General features: G+C 43.9%; 1 protein-coding gene across 1 annotated transcript in view; it reads right to left on the minus strand.

The window, feature by feature from the left end:
* grid1 (glutamate ionotropic receptor delta type subunit 1) overlaps positions 1-19,885 on the minus strand; it is a 571,973-nt gene that overhangs the window by 308,359 nt on the left and 243,729 nt on the right. Inside the window, exon 3 of the mRNA XM_033012761.1 lies at positions 3,283-3,567. Within this exon, the coding sequence (XP_032868652.1) occupies positions 3,283-3,567 (285 nt within the window). The remainder of the gene's footprint in view (positions 1-3,282; positions 3,568-19,885) is intronic.

Raw genomic sequence — 19,885 nt, forward strand, 5'->3', positions numbered from 1 at the left:
ATATTGGGGGGGGGGAAGGATTTGATTAAAAACGTGCACTTAAACACGATGAAATGTAATGAGGAGCGGATACTTAGAAAGAAAAGTGAAATCTCTACCGAAATGGAAAAGATGTCGGCGATTCTGCGTCTGGTTTCGGAGTTGCAGTGAATCAAAGGAAGAAATGCAGCCGGAAGCCGTACATGTAAATGGATCGATTCCGATTGAACATCTGCGAGCATTGGGCATTGTGATTGGACATCTGCGAGCATTGGGCATTGTGACATCACACGATGGAAACGAATCAAAAGGCAGAAAGGCAGCCGGACGGACCGCAGGCGACAGGCACAGACTTTTATATAATAAGATAGATAACAATGCAAAATGACCTTGAGTTTATATAGCCACTGCCAATTTGTTCATTAATGCATTAAAAAATGATTTGTTATTGATACTAATGTGGTAGATTTTTAGAAACCCATCAAATAATTCACTCACAAGACCAGGTTTGAGAAAAAAGATAATTAAATAGGATTGGGGTCTGAAATCCATTATCAGAATAAATTTGCCCCACATTGTCATATACCATCATTTCATTAGACTATATCACTCTGAATGTATTTCTTGTATTTCTTTCAGGATCTTTCTTTCTTTCATTCTCATAATTCTTTCACCAACTTGAATAGATCGGGTTGATGCACAGAGCAGAGCACGGAGGTGAATCGAGTAAAAGAGGAAAAGATTTAATAGAAATCTGAGGGGTAACTTTTTCACACAAAGGGTGGCGGGTGTATGGAACAAGCTGCCAGAGGAGGTTGTTGAGGCAGGGACTAACCCAACGTTTAAGAAACAGTTAGACAGGTACATGGATAGGATAGGTTTGGAGGGATATGGACCAAATGCTGACAGGTGGGACTAGTGAAGCTGGGACATGTTGGCACATGTGGACAAGTTGGGCCGAAGGGCCTGTTTCCACACTGTATCACTATGATTCTCTCTATGACTCTCTTCTACAGATGTGTCATAGAAAGCATTTTATCAGGTGATGCATTACAGCCTGGTTTGGGAACAGCTCTATTCAAGACTGCAAGAAATTATCGAGTTGTGGACGCAGCCCAGACCATCATGAAAACCGACCTCCCTTCCATTTAATCCATCTCGGCAAGGCCACCAACATAATCAAGGACTAGTCTCACCCGGTCACTCCCTCTTCTCCCCTCTCCCATCAGGCAAGAAGTACACAAGTTTGAAAACGCATACCATCAGATTCAAGAAGATTTTTTCCCCCAGCTGTTATCAGGCAACTGAATGGTCCTCTCATCAGCGAGAGTACAGTCTGACCTTCCATCGACTTCATTGGAGACTTTTAAACTATCTCTAACTGGACTTTATCTTTTGCCAAATGTTGTACCGTAAAGGGCCTGTCCCACTTTCACCACCTAATTCACGACCTTTTTTACTCGTGGACATTTTTCATCAGGCTAGAAAAACGCCCCGACCTACTTGATGCCACGAGTACCTACGACTAGCATCACAACCTACCTACGACCTCGTGACGACCATGCTGCGAGTATGAGTCAAGGGCAAGCTCGGCAGAGGTCGTGAATTAGGTCATGAAAGTGGGACAGCCCCTTTAATCTGTGCACTGTGAATGACAATTGTAATATTGTACGTATAGTCTGACTGGAAAGCACACAAACGAAAGCTTTACAATGTACATCGTACACGTGACAATAAGCTAGTAAACATTTCATTTGAATTTCATTTTTGTTCAACGTATAATTTCATTTCATTAATCATCTTTGTTCAACACTGCCGTTAAGTAAACAAATGCTGAATTCAGTTGTTGATGAACACCCAATTTTTTGGGGGTTTTTTAAAAAACATTTTTATTAGAAGCATATACATATCATAACCAAAACACAATTTGTTTATCAATTACATATTAACACAGCTTCATTTCTGCAATTAACTTTTCTATCTTGAAAAAAATTATTTGATAATTTATGGAGGAATTTGTATAAAATCATGCTTCCTTGGGTCAGATCTTCCATTTCCAGGGAGCCCCTGTATTTCAAGGGAAATAACTAACAACATTATTCTATGTTTGGGACAAAGTGATACGGGGTAAAAGTCTTGAAGTTAGCACTCGGCAGTTTGGAGTTTATGTAACATGAACAAGCCCAGAAAGGCCACAAAGTCAAGCACCGACAAGGTAGGAAACAGTAATGAACCTGTATGCAGTAGGTTCCCTTCAGGTAATGTTGGTAGGACAATTCAAACGTTCATTATGTCTAAAAGCAGAATTAGGCCATTCGGCACATCAAGTGTACTACGCCAGAATGGCGTAGTACACTTGATGTGCCGAATGGCTGATCTATCTTTTCCCTCTCAACCCCATTTTCCCCATAACCCCTGACACCCGTACTAATCACGAATCAAGAATCCTTGCTGTTGTGTGCATGCTTAGCAGTGGGAGGCTCAGCCTGGAGCTTTGAGTTCCAAAAGACTAAGTTGGCATTGCACAGTGATAGATATCACCATCTAACTCCAGCAAATGTTTAGTGCAGATGTGCCTAGTGTGCCATCCTGTCCAACACAATACCCAATTATGCAAAGGCAAGGATGCCACTTTGATACCCAACCTGCCCAAAACGAGGTACTCTTCAAAGCTGGGGTTCTGATCTAGCTGCCACTGCAGCCTTGCTTTTCACACTGATAATGATTGCAATAACAATCTTGCATTGGAGTCTCCAACCTGTTAAGAGCTCTTTTTATTAGCTCCTGCGGTGCTGAAATGATCTGACCATAGTGGCAAGCTGAGCTTTTGAAAGCAAAGTGTTGGTATAAATCTTACGTATGGACTAGGGCTTTTGATTGAAGGTGTACTATGGAGAAATGGCTCACTACGCATCTTTTAGATTGGTTACTTGCGCTAGTTCCACCAAGACTGGTTCCACAAAGAAGCAGCACAGAATGCCACAGGAGATCCTTCTTCCCTGCAGTTATCAAACTGTACAACTCCTCTCCCTTCTGTCATGGGGTAGACTGACTCCCCCCCCCCCGAAACGTTGCCTCTTTCCTTCGCTCCATAGATGCTGCCGCACTCGCTGAGTTTCTCCAGCAATTTTGTCTACCAGGGGTACGTAATTCAGCCCTTCGAGCCAGCACCGCCATTCAATATGATCATGGCAAATTGTCTAACCTCAGTAAACCGTTTCCTACTTTTTCCCCATATCCCTTGATTCCTTTAACCGAAAGAGTTAAAACTAGCTCTCCAAATCTTCCGTGGGAGTCACTCACCATAGTTGCTGTCGTAGAAAATGATGAACTTCTGCCACCGCAGTTCGTTGACCAGCCTGAGCATGACGTCGCCGATGCGTATGAGAGGCCTGGCGGGCAGCGTGTAGCCCTCAATGTCGGGGTTGCGGACGAACTGGCAGGCGGTGCGCGGCGTGGCCCCGTTGCTGCGCTGGACAAAGAGGTGGGGAATGTGCATGGTGTCCGTCAGCGACTGGAGGGCGCTGGCAGAGGTGCAGCCAGTGGAGGACACCAGCGCGAGGATCCCTTGAGTCATCAGGTCGCATGCTGGTGGCAGAAAGAAAAGGACAGGGTTCATCTCCAAGAATGCAATCAGTATCAAAAGCATGATCGCCACCTCTCCATCAGGATGTGGCCAGCATTAGTTGCATTACGTTGCATTTCATTTTGTTGCATTCATTGCATTTCTCTCTTCCCCTTCACCACAATTTGATTCCAGACCACATTAAGTTGTAGTTTTAGTTTCAGAGATACAGCGCAGAAACAGGCCCTTCGGCCCACAGAGTCCGCACCGACCAGCGATCCCCCGCACACTAGTGACAATTTACAATCTTTGCCAAAGCCAATTAATCTACAACCCTGCATGCCTTTGGAGGAAACCAGAGCACCAGAAACCCACACAATCACGGGGAGAATGCACAAACTCCGTACAGACAGCGCCCAAAGTCAGCAACGAACCCGGGTCTCTAGCGCTGTAAGGCAGCAACTTTACTGCTGTGCCACTGTGCTGTCCCTGTTTAAAAGCAAAGACATTTCCAAACTCTGCAGCCATCCTAGCACCAACTAGAGACCGGTCTGAAGCTACCATCGACTTCATTGGAGACCCTCGGACTATCTTTGATTTGACCTTTATGGACTATATCTAGCAATAAACATTTGTCCCTTTATCGTGTATCTGTACACTGTGGGCGGCTTGATTGTAATGACTGGACACCACGCAACAATAAAGCATTTCACTGTACCTCTGTGCACGTGGCAATAAACAAAACTAAACTAAACTTGCAAAGATCTCTTGTAAAAAATACAATGGAGAATCCGTGATCCCTCAAAACTCGGGAAGCCTGTGAAATGACAGGAATGAGAACCAAATATGTCACAAGGACATATTAAATAGACTAGCTTATGACTGGGCTAAAACCATTCCTATCTTCGACTGGAGAGAAAAATGACTCCATATCTAATTTAGAGGGAGCTTTGTGTATGAAGGAACTGCAGAAGCTGGTTTAAACCAAAAATAGACACAAAATGCTGGAGTAACTCAGTGGGACTGGCAGCATCTATGGAGAGATTCCTTCTACCCAGAGATGCTCCCTGTCCGACAGTTATTGCAGCATTTTGTGTCTATCTAGAGGGAGTGTTATTCTGTAACGAATCCTGAAGGTGCACCTGCCCTAAATGAGTTTAATGGGTAATTGCAGAAGTTATTTAATATTGTATCTTAGCTCGCTGAATTGTGGTGGTTGAGTGGAGTAGGAGGAGATTTACTCCGTATGGATACTAAATATTTTTTAAAGTTAGTACCAGTAATGGTGGCCGTGAAACTCTGACGCGTAGACAAGGTTCAACATAATCTGCCACATTTACCCAGTCTGATTCATACTTGATTCCAGATACCCCAATGTGGTTGATTCTTAATTGCCTCTTCAGTTCAGGAGCAATTATGGATGGACAATTAATGGTGGCATTGTTTTTTCAGTTGAGTTTGGAGATACAGTGCAGAAACAGGCCCTTCATCCCACCGACCAGCGATCCCCGCACATTAACACTATCCTACACACACTGGGGACAATTTGACATTTACACCAAGCCAATTAACCTACAAACCTGCACGTCTTTGGAGTGTGGGAGGAAACTAAAGATCTCGGAAGAAACCCACGCAGGTCACGGGGAGAACATACAATCTCTGCACAGACAAGCACCCGTAGTCAGGATCAAACCCGGGTCTCTGGCGCTGTAAGGCAGCAGCTTTACAGCTATGCCACAGTGCCACCCTGTTTTAACACAGCCTTCGAGGACTTTGTACCACCAGCATTGAACTTGCCTATTATTTGAAACTGTGTTTCATTATCTCATCACACATTTGCAATTGTGATAAGACCATATATAAATACAATCAAGTCAATCTCAATATAATAGGTAAAGAAAATGGAAAGATGAGCTCCCCGGAGTCACATATAAATCAGTCTGCAGAATATGACTCTCTGATTTGTAGCATAATAGTTCCAGAGACAGAATCCATTGCCTGCAATAAGGTAGGGTGAATTGGGACAGTGCCCTAGCTTATGGAAGGACCGCTCAGAAGTCTGATAAAAAAAAAAGGGGAAGAAGCTGTTCCTTATTCTAGTCAGACTCATTACAAACTGAATCATAAAATATCACAACCTGAAAGCCATCCACTTTAATCTGCGGGGTTTATTCTGATTCTTTGAAATAGTTTTCTAATTTAGTGCTGGAACTTATCTTTCTCTCAAAACTGTTTTTATTTGCAAGTACGTGCTCAATTGCCTTTCAAATGTTCTCTGGATTTGATTCCACCATCCTTCAGGCATTGCTTTCCAGACAGCCACCAATTTACAAAGAAATTCCTCCTCCCTTGCCTCCCAGTTCTGATGCGAACCATTTCAAATCTCCGATCTCTGCTAAATGACTGACTTGCCAGAGGAGGTATATTTTATGTCTGCTTGATCGTACAAAATACTTTATTTTGTTTCTCGAACCTCATAGAACGACTCAGCATCCGCACCAGGGTGTTGACGGGGTACAGATTTTGGATGATCAGCCATGATTATATTGAATGGCCGGGCTGGCTCGAACGGCTGAATGGCTACTCCTCACAATCATAATTTATTAGTCATGTATGTTTTGCAACATACGAGGAATTTGATTAGCCATACAGTCATACCAAAAAAGCAACAAGACACACAACTAAGTAAAATTTGACATAACCATCCACCACAGCAGCTCCTCCACATTCCTCACTGTCATGGAAGGCAATAAAGTCTAATCTTCCCTCTTTATTCTCCCGTGGTCGGGGCAGTCGAACCGTCCACAGGGCGATCGAAGCTCTCAGGTCAGGGCGGTCGAAGCTCCTACGCCTTGGAGCTCCCCAAGCCAGTCCCTAACCAGAGACCACGACCTCCATGACATTAAAGTCCGCATGATTGGAGCTCCCGAGGTCAATCCCTGGCAAAGGGAGCATGAGCTCCACGATGTTAAGTCCTGCAGGCTCCTGCGGTTGGAGCTCCCAAAGTCGGTCCCCAGCAAGAGGCCGCCAACTCCACGATGTTAGGCCGCAGTGCGGACGGAGAAACGATACAGAAAATGTCGCAGCTCCATCGAGGAAAGAGATTAAAAATGTTTCCCCAACCCATCCCCCCAACATAATACAAATCTAAATCATGCATTTTACAACAAACTAAAATTAAATTAAATTTCTTTATTTATATTGCACATTTTTAGTCAACTTGCATTGACCCCAAAGTGCTTCACATAATTACATCCACACACACAGGCAAAGGTGGGTGAAGTGTCTTGCCCAAGGACACACACAGGCAAAGGTGGGTGAAGTGTCTTGCCCAAGGACACAACGACAGTATGCACTCCAAGCGGGATTCGAACCAGCTACCTTCCCGTTGCCAGCCGAACACTTAGCCCATTGTGCCATCTGAACTAAAAACAACAAAGAAGGAAAAAGACGAGACAGACCGCTGGCGAGGCAGCCATCGTCAGTGCCACCTGCACCTATTTTCTATGTTTCTATGACATCCGTCCTAAGCTTGATGCAGCTGTTGTGGATCATATCGTTCATGCTTGGCTCCCTTATTTAACAGGGTGTTATAAATGAGAAGCAAAACTCCATTACTATATGTGCAATGAGTGGTGAACTGAAGGAGCGCAGAGCTCATTAGGAGGAGTCAAGTTGTCCACAAGCTGTTCTTGCTACCACAGGACCAATGCATTTAACCGTAATTAAAATAGTAATTAATTTATTTTGCTCTCTGCCTCCACTCTCGTCCCACAGCCAAAGAGAAAAGTGTCCCAGTGACAGAAAGGACTTGGAATAAATTATCGAGCAAGTAATTTCCTGAACTCTCAAGCTCTTTGGTGACCTTGTAATTAAATAAATACAAGCGGTCTGTTAAAGAAGACAAGCTATAAGATCCTACTCCTGAGAGAGAAGCTCTGAGGGACAGGTGGATGTTACGGCCATGAAATTAAGCTGCATGATTATTAATATTTACTACATCAGGCATAATTTCTTACTTGCAATTATAATGTAGGAGCTGGCTTTAAATTAACAGATGAATGTATGTTAAAGCAGCAGGCATTAGACGTGCATGAGAATATCATAAAAATTCAAACACCAAGAGGGTAGTTTCGACAGCTTTTATCTGATTATATCTCTCAACTCCATTTCAAAACTGCCAGAATAAGTTCAATCGGTCTGTCCCTTTCATTGTGTAAGAAGGATCTGCAGATGCTGGTTTAAACCGAAGATAGACACAAAATACTCAGCGGGACAGTTCAACATTTCTGGAGAGAAGGAATGGGTGACACTTTGGGTCGAGACTGTCTGAAGAAGGGTCCCGACCCGAAATGTTACCCATTCCTTCTCCCCAGAGATGCTGCCTGTCACGCTGAGTTACTCCAGCATTTTGTGTCTATCTACGGTCACTTCCATTGCAGGGTTACCTACTCATTCACCCCACCCCTCCCTCTCCCTCCCCACTCAAGAAATCACAGCAAAAGGTTCATGTCCGGCCCACTCCTACTGCTCAATCCCAAATCTCAATGGTCCAACAGTAAAGATGTGTATCTGATTGCTTTCATTTATAGCAACACACATGTACAGTATATGAACACAGATCCTACTTCCGTGCATATCTCCACTTGAGTCCCAAGTGTAGTTTCGTTTAGAGATACAGCGTGGAAACAGGCCCTTCGGTCCACCGAGTCCGCGCCGACCAGCGATCTCCGCACAGTGACACGATTCTACACACACTAGGGACACTTTAGACTTACACCAAGCTAATTAACCTACAATCCTGTACGTCTTTGGAGTGTGGGACAAAATAAATGATCTCGGAGAAAACCCACGTGGTCACGGGGATGATTAATTTAATTTGGCATAATGTTCGGCGCAGATATTATGAGCTGAAGGACTGTGCTGTACTGTTCTATTTTAATGTATAGGAAAGGCAGTACAGTGGCAGTAGAGCTACTGCCTTACTGCACCAGAGACCCAGGTTCGATCCTGACTACAGGTGCTTGTCTGTACAGAGTTTGTACGTTCTCCCCGTGAACTGCGTGGGTTTTCTCTGAAAACTTTGGTTTCCTCCCACACTCCAAAGATATACATGTTTGTATCCATGTATGTTGCCCCAAGTGTTTGTAGGATAGTATTAGTGTGCGGGGTCGCTGGTCAATGCAGACTCGGTGGGCCGGTGGGCCGTTTCCGTGCTGTATCTCTAAACTAACTGAGGAACTGCAGATGTTGGTTCATACTGAAGATAGGCATAAAACGCTGGTGTAACAGCAAGTCAGGCAGCATCCTGGACAAAAGCGATACGTGATGTTTCGGGTCGAAACGCTTCTTCAGACGGAAAGATAGAGGTGGGGGAGCTGGGGGAGGGGAGGAGGAAACTGGAAGTGAGAAAAGACAAGAACAAATCAGTGCTGGCAACAGATGACCTCAGGAAGGGTGGAGTCCATAATGGCCCATTGTTGGCTGGGGAAGATGAGCTGATGGGAGGGATACGGGATACGAACAGTGGAACTAGCAGGATGACAAGGGAGGGATTTCAGAAGGAACTGCAGATGCTGGAAAATTGAAGGTAGACAAAAGTGCTGGAGAAACTCAACGGGTGCAGCAGCATCTATGGAGCGAAGGAAATAGGAAATCCAAGGGTTTCGGCCCAATACGTTGCCTATTTCCTTCACTCCATAGATGCTGCTGCACCCGCTGAGTTTCTCCAGCACTTTAGTCTACCTTCGATTTTCATTCCTTAGAATTTTGATTCCATAGGAAATAGGCAACGTTTCGGGCCGAAACCCAAGGGTTTCCGCCCGAAATGTTGCCTATTTCCTTCACTCCATAGATGCTGCTGCACCTGCTGAGTTTCTCCAGCACTTTAGTCTACCTTCGATTTTCATTCCTTAGAATTTTGATTCCATAGAAAATAGGCAACGTTTCGGGCCGAAACCCTAGGGTTTCCGCCCGAAACGTTGCCTATTTCCTTCACTCCATAGATGCTGCTGCTCCCGCTGAGTTTCTCCAGCAATTTTGTCTACTGACAAGGGAGGGAGATCTGAAGAAGGGTTCCGAGCCGAAACGTCAACTATTCCAATTCTCCAGTGACGCTGCCTGGCCTGCTGAGTTACTCCAGCATTTTGTGTTCTATTTCAATGTTCCCGATGTCAGGGACGGAAAAGAAGCTGAAGGGAGAAGCGAGATTAAATTCAATTAGAATTGGTGGTTTGCAATCTCAATACCATCTTCTCCATGACAGACAAACTTATTTGAGTAGCGTTTACAATTTCTTGGCAGAAACTCATAGGTTATGTTGAGCTTGGCATTCAGTATTGCTACTCAGCAGGAATCTGGAAGGGGAAGTACGAAATAGATTACAAATTGGACGTGTAATTGAAATGCGCAGAAGAATATTACACGGCAACTCTAAAACAACACTGTCCAAACCACAAGATGGGATTTTGGTCTCGTTTTTTTAAATCATTGATGAGGCAAGAATACTTTGCTCTATTAATTTAAATGGGAACCCTTTCAAGATTTATTTTCTTGAGCATCTTATAAAACAGTTTTCATTTGTACTATTTCCCATTTCCTCAGGGTTGATTTCTTTTTTAATAATCTCTAGCCTTTCATTGTTACATTTAAGGGTAACATTCCACCAGTAACATCAATGAAAATAATCGTTGAGTGTTTAAACGTTTCCAACTCATTATTTACGAGTTGAGTCTCACAATTCTGTTACATCAATGGCCATTGAATTGGAGCATAAACACAAGTGGCCTAAAGATTGGTGTGTGGCCTAAGTGATACAACCTTGGGCCATAGTGCACCAAAGCAATATTTCTCTATATGGGCTTGGTGCAGTAAACTTCCTCTGGTGAGGTGAGGTGAAGGGAAAGATTTAAGAGGAACATGATGGCCAATTTGTTCACACAAAGGGTGGTGCCTATCTGGAATGAGCTGCCAGAGAATGCAGTTGAGGCAGGCACTATCGCAACACTAACAAATCTTCTGGACATGTCCATGGATAGGAAACATTTGGAAAGATAGCAGGCAGACAGGTGGGACATATACTGCCCTAATTTGCCAAAAGGAAGACAATTTTGTCAAAATTGAGTTATGGCTTGTTTTAGGGTATTTGAGATATTCTCTACAAAATGGTGAACTAAAGAAGTCTTCTCTGAGTACAATTTGAAAATATTCATACCAGAGAAGTAAGAAATTCCATCACAGAGAGCTGAAAGAAAAACACATTTTCCTCATTTACAAGAAAACGCCTTTCTGTCAGTTGCTTTCTTTTGTCACAGTACGGCAGTGTAGATGGGGCAGCTTGGGGTCAAGTTGGGTCTAAAGGCATGTTTCCATGCTGTATGATTCTATGACTCTAACACTTGAATCCTCTGGATTAACTAGTGAATAATTTCCTTAGTAAGTCTTGAACCAGGGTCAAGGTTGATGGGTTATTGTGGGAGAGACAGCACAGGTCTGGTCAATTAAGACAATTAAGCCTAGCTGCTTGTTCTGCCGTCTTAGGTTGATGTTTCAGATACTAAGACTGTCCAAGGAAGTCAATATTATTATTTCTTTAATGAACCACGTTGAATAATTGTTCATCCACATTTCTTAGACCGGGACCTGCTCTGAAGAAGGGTCTCGGCCCAAAATGTCACCTATTCCCTTTCCGCAGAAATACTGCCTGACCCGCTGAGTTGCTCCAACTGTTGGAGCTCCAATTAGTGGTTTGTCAGACCTACTGAATCAATGATATCAATGATATGATAACGAGATGAGGCACCTGCTACTCCACCAGGTCACCTCCTTCCCTGTCCCACCAACTGAAGGCAGAAATAGGCCCCCACACAAAAAAAAAGTTTATATTGGTCAACTTATGGCCTATTATATTTATCAACATGCTGTTGCTTCAAAAGATCCCATCAACTGATAACGGAGAAACACATATAGAGCATCTATTCATAACCTATGGGGAAATCACAATAAAAAGAATCGGGCTCCACATTTAGTACTGCACCTGGCTCTGAGAGGTGAGAACACAGCAACTTGTCAGAATATTATCTAATACAGCAAAGATGTCATAGACCCTTACAGTGTGGAAACAAGTCCTTCGGCCCAACTTGCCCATAACGGCCAATATATCCCATCTACACTGCCTGCGATTGTCCCATATCCCTCTAAACCTGTCCGAACCATGTACCCATAAATTCTTCTTAAATGTTGCCCCCGTACCTTCCTCAACTACCTCCCCTGGCAGCTCATTCCATACACCAACCATCCTTTGTGTGAAAAAGTTACCCCTCAGGTTCCTATTAAATTCCCCCCCTCACCTTAAACCCATGCCCTCTAGTTCTCGATTCCCCCACTCTGGGCAAGATATTCTGCGTCTACCCGATCTATTCATCTCATGATTTTGTACACCTCTATAAGATCACCCCTCATCCTCCTGGGCTCCAAGAAAGGGAGGCCTAGCCTGCTCAACCTCTCCCCATGACTAGTGGTCAGGCCCACTAGTCGTGGCAACATCCTTGTAAATCTTCTCTGCACCCCTTTCCAGTTAACAATGTCTGTTGAGGCTGCATCATTGACCACCTAACATCACCAAAGATTTCACCATTTCATCAGGATCAGAGACTAGTGTATACAGATCACCAACAGCACAGTGAACAGTGCCTCCATGTGTGAACAACAACACACGTGGATGTAATCGCACAACCACAGTCTAAGGTTCACACTCTAAGTGTCAACATCTATGTGGAGATCACACAACCGATAAGCCAAGGAATCAGTCACACGGGACAGCACAGTCGCGTGGCGGTAGAACTACTGCCTCACAGCACCACAGACCCAGGTTCGATCCTGACTACGGGTGCTGTCAGTATGGAATGTGGAGGAGTCAATGTGATGGATGTTTATGTTAAAATGTATTTGTGTTCTGTTGCTTTTGGCAAAGGACTGACTTGGCAAATGAAATTCCTCGTATGTTGCAAAACGTACTTGGCTAATAAAGTATTATTGTGATTGTGGTTGTTTGTCGGTTAATGGGCTTGGTATAAATATAAATTGTCCCCAGTGTGTGCAGGGTAGTGTGAATATGCGGGGATCGCTGGTCGGCGTGGACTCAGTGGGCTTGTTTCCACTCTGTATCTCTAAACTAAACCAAAAATGAAGAATTGGTTTGTGTGTGCGTGGAATCCGCAATCCGAACGGTAATTGGCGTCACTGTTGTGTAACTTTTAATAGTGAGTTTTTTTTTGTTAACCAAAAAGTATAGAGCAAATGCTTACATGTGGAACAAGCTCACTAGCTGACCGTGATCACACTGACGGGTGAAGCAAGCCTGATGGGGCTAAATACCAAATGCCCTGAGACTTTTACCGAAGCTTGTGCTGACTATGGCATTAATGAGAAACAATTAGCTGTTTGACATGAGAATAATGCTTAATTAGCTCCAATAATAAATGAAGGACTTTGATCCAACATTAATTATTTTACTGCACTAACATGGCATCTACTCAGTATCTCTAAGCACCGAATTAAGCAGCAAATCACACTCTCACGTCTCACATCACGTGGCACCTGCACTTCTACCTAAGGAGCAACAAACAGATCCAGTTTCATGAGCCATGGCCACAGAGTCACACAGCACGGTAACAGGCCTTTCAGCCCATTGAGACTCTGCCGACAATGGTGACAAACCGCAGATGCTGAAATCTTGCATGAAACCCAAAGTGCTGGAGTAGCTCAGTGGGTCTGCCAGCATCTCTGGAGCTGATGGATAGGTGACGTTTCAGGTCAGGACCCTACTTCAGAATGGGCACAAGGAACTGCTGATGCTGGAATCTTGCGAGCTTTGCAAAGTGCTGGAGTGACTGTGCATAATTGATGTTTTTGTGCATGCTCTGACTGTATGTACCTGTGGAAGCAAGGTTTCCACGTACCTGTCCTGTACCTCGCCATACTTGTGGAAAATGACAATAAACTCAACTTGACTGAACTGCTTTATTACATTCACCAATCCCATGCTGTATCTCTGAACTAAAAATTAAACTCAAATACTTTTGTATCTTCAGCAAAATTGGATATTATACACTTGGTTGCTTCATCTAAATCACTAATGCAACATTAATTGCTGAGAATTGCAGACCTGAAATGACACGACTTCTCCTATAGTTTACTCTCTGTTAACCATTCTTTTTCCCCAAAGCAACCTATTACCTTTTACCCTGTGAGTTCTTACCATTTAAGGTGTACCTCTTGTGCATTACTTTGTCAAATGCCTTTAAAATTCCAAACACACTATATCAACTGGCATTCCTTAATTATCATGATTGTTACATCTCAAAGAACCCTCGTCAATTTTTAAACATTATTTTCCTTTCATAATAAAATGTTGTGTCTTCTTAATTGTGTGATACGTTTCTAAGTGCTCGGTTATCCTTAATGGATTCCAGCTTTCTTCACGCCAACTGATGTCAGCTAATTAGTCTGCAGTTTCCTGTTTTCTCTCTCCCTTATTTCACTGATGTTCATTTGCTGTTTCCAAATTCTAGGGAATGATATATGATGACAATCAGTATGCTGACTCACTAGACCCATCTCTCTTAGTTTCCCAGCATATAGACTATCAGGCCCAGACGATCTATCATCCATCAGTTTACCTTATAATTTTCTCCCATTCTCTCCCCTTCCCCCTCCTCTCTCTCTCTTTATTTCTCTCTCTCTCTAATGATAAAAATTGCTTCGTTCCTCCCTCCCACTCATTCCACAACAGCCAGCATTTTTTGCATGCTCTCAGTGTCTTTTTCTGCAAAGACAGATTCAAAATATTTGTTTAACTTCCCTGCCATTTTCTTATTTCCTGTTATTAATTACCCTGTTCCAGTTTCTGACAGACCAGCTGCTCTTCCCTTCCACTTTATTCTCCTGCAGAAGCTTCACAGTCTGTTTTTATCTTTCTTGATAATTAACGCTCACATTTTATTTTCCCCCTCGGAGATTTATGGTAATGGCCGCTCGTAGGTACTCGGGGCTCTCGTGGACATTTTTCAACGTTGAAAAAACTTCACGAGTCTTCCCGCTCTTCCCGAGTACCTGCCGTTAGAGTTACGAGCCGCTAAGAGACGTCCCGAGCGCCGATGTGTACCCGCAACGTACATTCTACGTGCTTACCACGAGTTTGATTTATATTTAAACTCGGGAGATCTCTTGAATGAGCTCGTACAGTGGGACAGCCCCTTAACTCAGCAGGTCAGATGGCATCTTAGGAGAAAAAGGATGGGTGATATCTTAGGTCAGAACCGTTCTTCCGACTCAGACTAATGGCATGGAGATATGGTTTGATATGGTGTTACAGCGAGGGCAAGGTATTCATAAGCGTTCAACTTTATTGACACCTTCAATAGCCAGTGAGCCTGGACATTGGGTAGCAGGCTTTCAAAGAGATCCCACTGATGTGCCGGTGATGGGGATCCTGGGGGAACCAAATATCAACACCATGAACACCATTTGAGGCTGAACCAGGGATTCGGATCCCTGAATCCAAACAAGGGATTGCGTGGAAGAGGAATTCAAAGATCAAGTCAGCCTTGACATAATTGCATAAGGTCAGGCTTTAGAGACTCTTTGTACTATTCCTCCTCACACTCTGTAACAGCACTGCATTGGCCATCCACCTCAATTACCTATAGTTTCATCTCAATCATAACATTCTTCTTAATCAATTCCTCCATGGCCACAGCTGCTCCTATTGTCCGCAGTCCCACCAGTCGAGCAGAGTTAATTGAAGCACACAAGATCCTCGAGGTCAACGTGGAGAGGATGTTTCCTTTGGTGGAATTGTCTACACTAGAGTTCACTGCATTAAAATAAAGGTCACCCAAGTACAACACAGATGATGCATTTTTCTTTTCTCTCAGAATGTTGTTAACCTTTGGAGATCACTTCCTGAAAGATAATGGAACCAGACCTCTTGAATATTTTTAAGGCAGATCTGGATCACCTCCAAACTTCAATCACCTCCAACCTAGGGTTCTGGAATCTTTATTCAAGGCAAGGGTACATGGATTTTTTTTTTATTGTAATGAAATCGTGGGTTATAGAATTATTGGACATGGAGTGCGCCGATAATCAGATCAGCCACAAACGTATTAAATGGTGGAGTAATTCAAGTGGTAAATGGCTGACGCTTTCTTCTCTTTCTGATCTTATTTCCTTGCTGCATAAATCAGAACCACTCCCAAAGCTGGTGGCCCTGCTACCCGCATCAACTTTGTATATTTTAATTTATTTTTAGCTGTGTTGTCTCTGACTCCTGCGTTAACTTGTCATTTTCAGTATCACCATTCCTCTAAAAGCACATCTCTCTTTTACTCACATGTTCAGGTATAAATACACGTTGCCTGGGTCAAACACGTGTACACACACACACACACATGTAAAAGTGCACACACTTGCAATAACATGTAAGCACACACACACACACATATGCGCACAGAGATACACACGCACACATTTGTAAAGACAGATGCAACTAGAGAGCAGTCCTGAACTACTATCTACCTCATTGGAGACCGTCAGACTATCTTTGATCGGACTTTACTGGCTTTATCTTGCACTAAAGGTTATTCACATTATTCCCTTTATCATGTATCTGTACACTGTGGATTGCTCGATTGTAATCATGTATTGTCTTTCTGCTGACTGGTTAGCAGGCAACAAAAGCATTTTGCTGTACCTCGGTACACGTGACAATAAACTAAACTCAAACATGCATGCACACATATACAGGCACACATCCACATGCAAGTCAAGAGTCTTTAATTGTCATATGTATCAAAACCAGATTAAATTATTACTTGAGAACTGTATTTGGTCTATAAACACAGTACATACATAACATAATAGACAGAAAAAAATGTTAAATACATTTAAAAAAAATATTTAAGTGTAAAAATAAATCCTCGTCCCCAGTGCAAGCAAGACTAAGTGCTCTTTAATAACATCAAATCCCCACTCCCTACTAGCCTCACATAAAGAAAACTAAGGGATGTTGATGCACTTGTACATGGAGAAATACAAGCCTCAGGAGTGTTCATCGCACATTGTATTGAAGAATATTAACCTCTGCTCCTACCCAACGCACACAAGCTCCCCCAGAGAAGCTAAGATAAACCCTCCTTCCCTTTCAACACGTCCTCGTGGGAACTGAAGCCACACACAAGTGATACGAGCAATGTTCCTGGTGCTGTAACATAATGGTTTACCCGAGAGCACGTTACAAGAGGGATGAGGTGGCCATTGTGCAGCAGTGCTGCATCTGGGCAAGGGAATTGAATCGATTTCAAGGTATCTCTGGCTCTCATTAATTAAACCATGTCCATTCCCTGATTAGTTTTGCCGACATATTAAGCAGAGCCTTTGCTTTGTTGATGCCAAGAGCAATGACCACTTGTGTGAAGCACAGAAACCTGACAATGACTCTGACAAAGGCTCTGACAGGTGCTCTGTTCTCTCCACCCTCCCCTCCCTGCAACGTAAAGCACAGCTCTCCTCACACTTTTCCAATTCCCATGAAGGGTCCTAAGCACAAAATGTCAGCAATTTCTCTCCCCATGTACGCTGACCATTCTCGACCCAAAACATGAGGCTTTAATAGGATCATCTGGAGAAGGGTCTCGACCTAAAACATCACCCATTCCTGCTCTCCAGAGATGCTGCCTGTCCCACATCACAAAGACATGCGGATTTGTAGATTAATTGGCCTCTGTAAATTGCCCCTAGTGCGTAGGGCATGGATGAGAAAGCGCCATAACGTAGAACGAGTTTCGTTCATACACCATTTTCTATCCCTGTTAAGGTAAAGGAGTTTTCTGCTGAAGAATCTTCTGACGGCACAGAGGCAGAGAGGTGATGTTGGCGGAGAATTGCAGAGACAAATCCTTCACTCGCTCAAACATTGTTAGCAAATATCTGAAGCACAATTTTGCGTGGGTTTCCCCTGCAGTGCAAACGTTCCTCCCACATCACAAGGACATGATGATTAGTGGGTTAATTGGCCGTGGTAAATTACCCCAGTATGTGTGTGAGTGATTGAATCTGTCAGAGAGTTGATAAGAATGGGAAGGGAAAGAAAATAGGATTAAGGTTGGATAAAAGTTAAGGGATAGTTGAAGGTTGATGCAGACACGATGGGCTGAAAGGCCTGTTTCCATGGTGTACCTCTCTGATTCGAGAAGCAGAATTCAGTGCATCAATAAACATCTAAACCAACAGATTCATAGAGTCATACAATGTGGAAACAGGCCCTGCAGCCCAACTTGCCCAACCCAACCAACATGCCCCATCTACACTAGTCCCACCCAGACCAACATGCCCCATCTACACTAGTCTCACCCCGACCAACATGCCGCATCTACACTAGTCCCACCCCGACCAACATGCCCCATCTACACTAGTCCCACCCCGACCAACATGCCCCATCTACACTAGTCCCACCCCGACCAACATGCCCCATCTACACTAGTCCCACCCCGACCAACATGCCCCATCTACACTAGTCCCACCCCGACCAACATGCCCCATCTACCCTAGTCCCACCCCGACCAACATGCCCCATCTACACTAGTCCCACCCCGACCAACAAGCCCCATCTACACTAGTCCCACCCCGACCAACATGCCCCATCTACACTAGTCCCACCCCGACCAACATGCCCCGTCTACACTAGTCACACCCCGACCAACATGCCCCATCTACACTAGTCCCACCCCGACCAACATGCCCCATCTACACTAGTCCCACCCCGACCAACATGCCCCATCTACACTAGTCCCACCCCGACCAACATGCCCCATCTACCCTAGTCCCACCCCGACCAACATGCCCCATCTACACTAGTCCCACCCCGACCAACAAGCCCCATCTACACTAGTCCCACCCCGACCAACATGCCCCATCTACACTAGTCCCACCCCGACCAACATGCCCCATCTACACTAGTCCCATCTGCCTGCATTTCAGCCAAATCCCTCCAAACATTTCCTATTCACGTAAAATGTTCCATGAACATATTGAGCAGAATGCAAATGAATCAGGTTCCTTTCTCATTGGGAATCTAAAAAATGTCTGATCATTAATAAGTGTAGGAAGGAACTGCAGATCCTGATTTAAACCGAAGATAGGCACAAAAATCAGAAGTAACTCAATGGATCAGACAGTATCTCTGGAGAAAACGAATAGGTGACTTTTCAGGACGAGTGAAGAAGGTTCTCGACCCGAAACATCAGGCTTTAATAGGATCATCTGAAGAAGGGTCTCGACCTAAAACGTCACCCATTCCTGCTCTCCAGAGATGCTGCCTGTCCCACATCATAAAGACATGCAGATTTGTAGATTCATTGGCCTCTGTAAATTGCCCCTAGTGCGTAGGGCATGGATGAGAAAGCGCCATAACGTAGAACGAGTTTGAACAGGTGATCGATGGTCGGCATGGACTCGGTAGGCCGAAGGCCCTGTTTCCATGCTGCATTTCTAAAATACAGAAGCACCAATAGATGGTGGAGGCAGAAGCATCCAGATGAACACGAATCACCAAGGTATAAAAGTCAAGGACCTAACGCAGGTAAATAGATTAGTACAGATGGGTGCAATGGTCAACACAGAGTGGGCCAAAGGGCCTGTATCTGTGCTGTGTGACTCTACGACAAGTGAAGTTGAAGCCAAGATCAATCAGTCTTACTGATTCTTCCATTCTTTACAGGCTTATTAAAGTCTCCGAAGTATTTGTTTCCCCACTCAACAGCCTCTCATACCATCCTTGAATAGAACAGATTACATTTTCAGCAGAAAATACAACAAATCAACATGCAATTAATGAAATTACAGTCTGTCGGGATTACTGCTGCACAGTTATGTTTTAGGTTTCTCTGAAGAGGGCACTCAAGAAATATTAAATAGAGCCAGAAAGTGTCGTAAACACTCACGGGTAGTGAAACAGTTATCAGTCATGATCACAGTGAATGGCAGTCCTGGCTTGAAGGGCTGAATGGCCTACTCCTGCACCTGTTGTCTATTAATGCCTCAGATCACAGACCCTTCATTCGAACTGATCGGGTTCTATTTCAGATTTCCAAAATCTGCCGTTTTCCTTTCATCTTTAGTCACAAGAAACTTATCAGACTGGTAAATTCAGAGATCACTTAGTTTGGGAAACATGAGGAGGTGCAATACCCAGCTTCAGAATAATATTTGTTGAGCCATGTGCTGCTAATGATGTTAAAACTAATTGGAGCTCATTTCAAAGAACCTCCCTTAACATATCAA

Source organism: Amblyraja radiata, chromosome 37 (genome assembly GCF_010909765.2).
Source record: "Amblyraja radiata isolate CabotCenter1 chromosome 37, sAmbRad1.1.pri, whole genome shotgun sequence".
Taxonomy (NCBI): Eukaryota; Metazoa; Chordata; class Chondrichthyes; order Rajiformes; family Rajidae; genus Amblyraja; species Amblyraja radiata.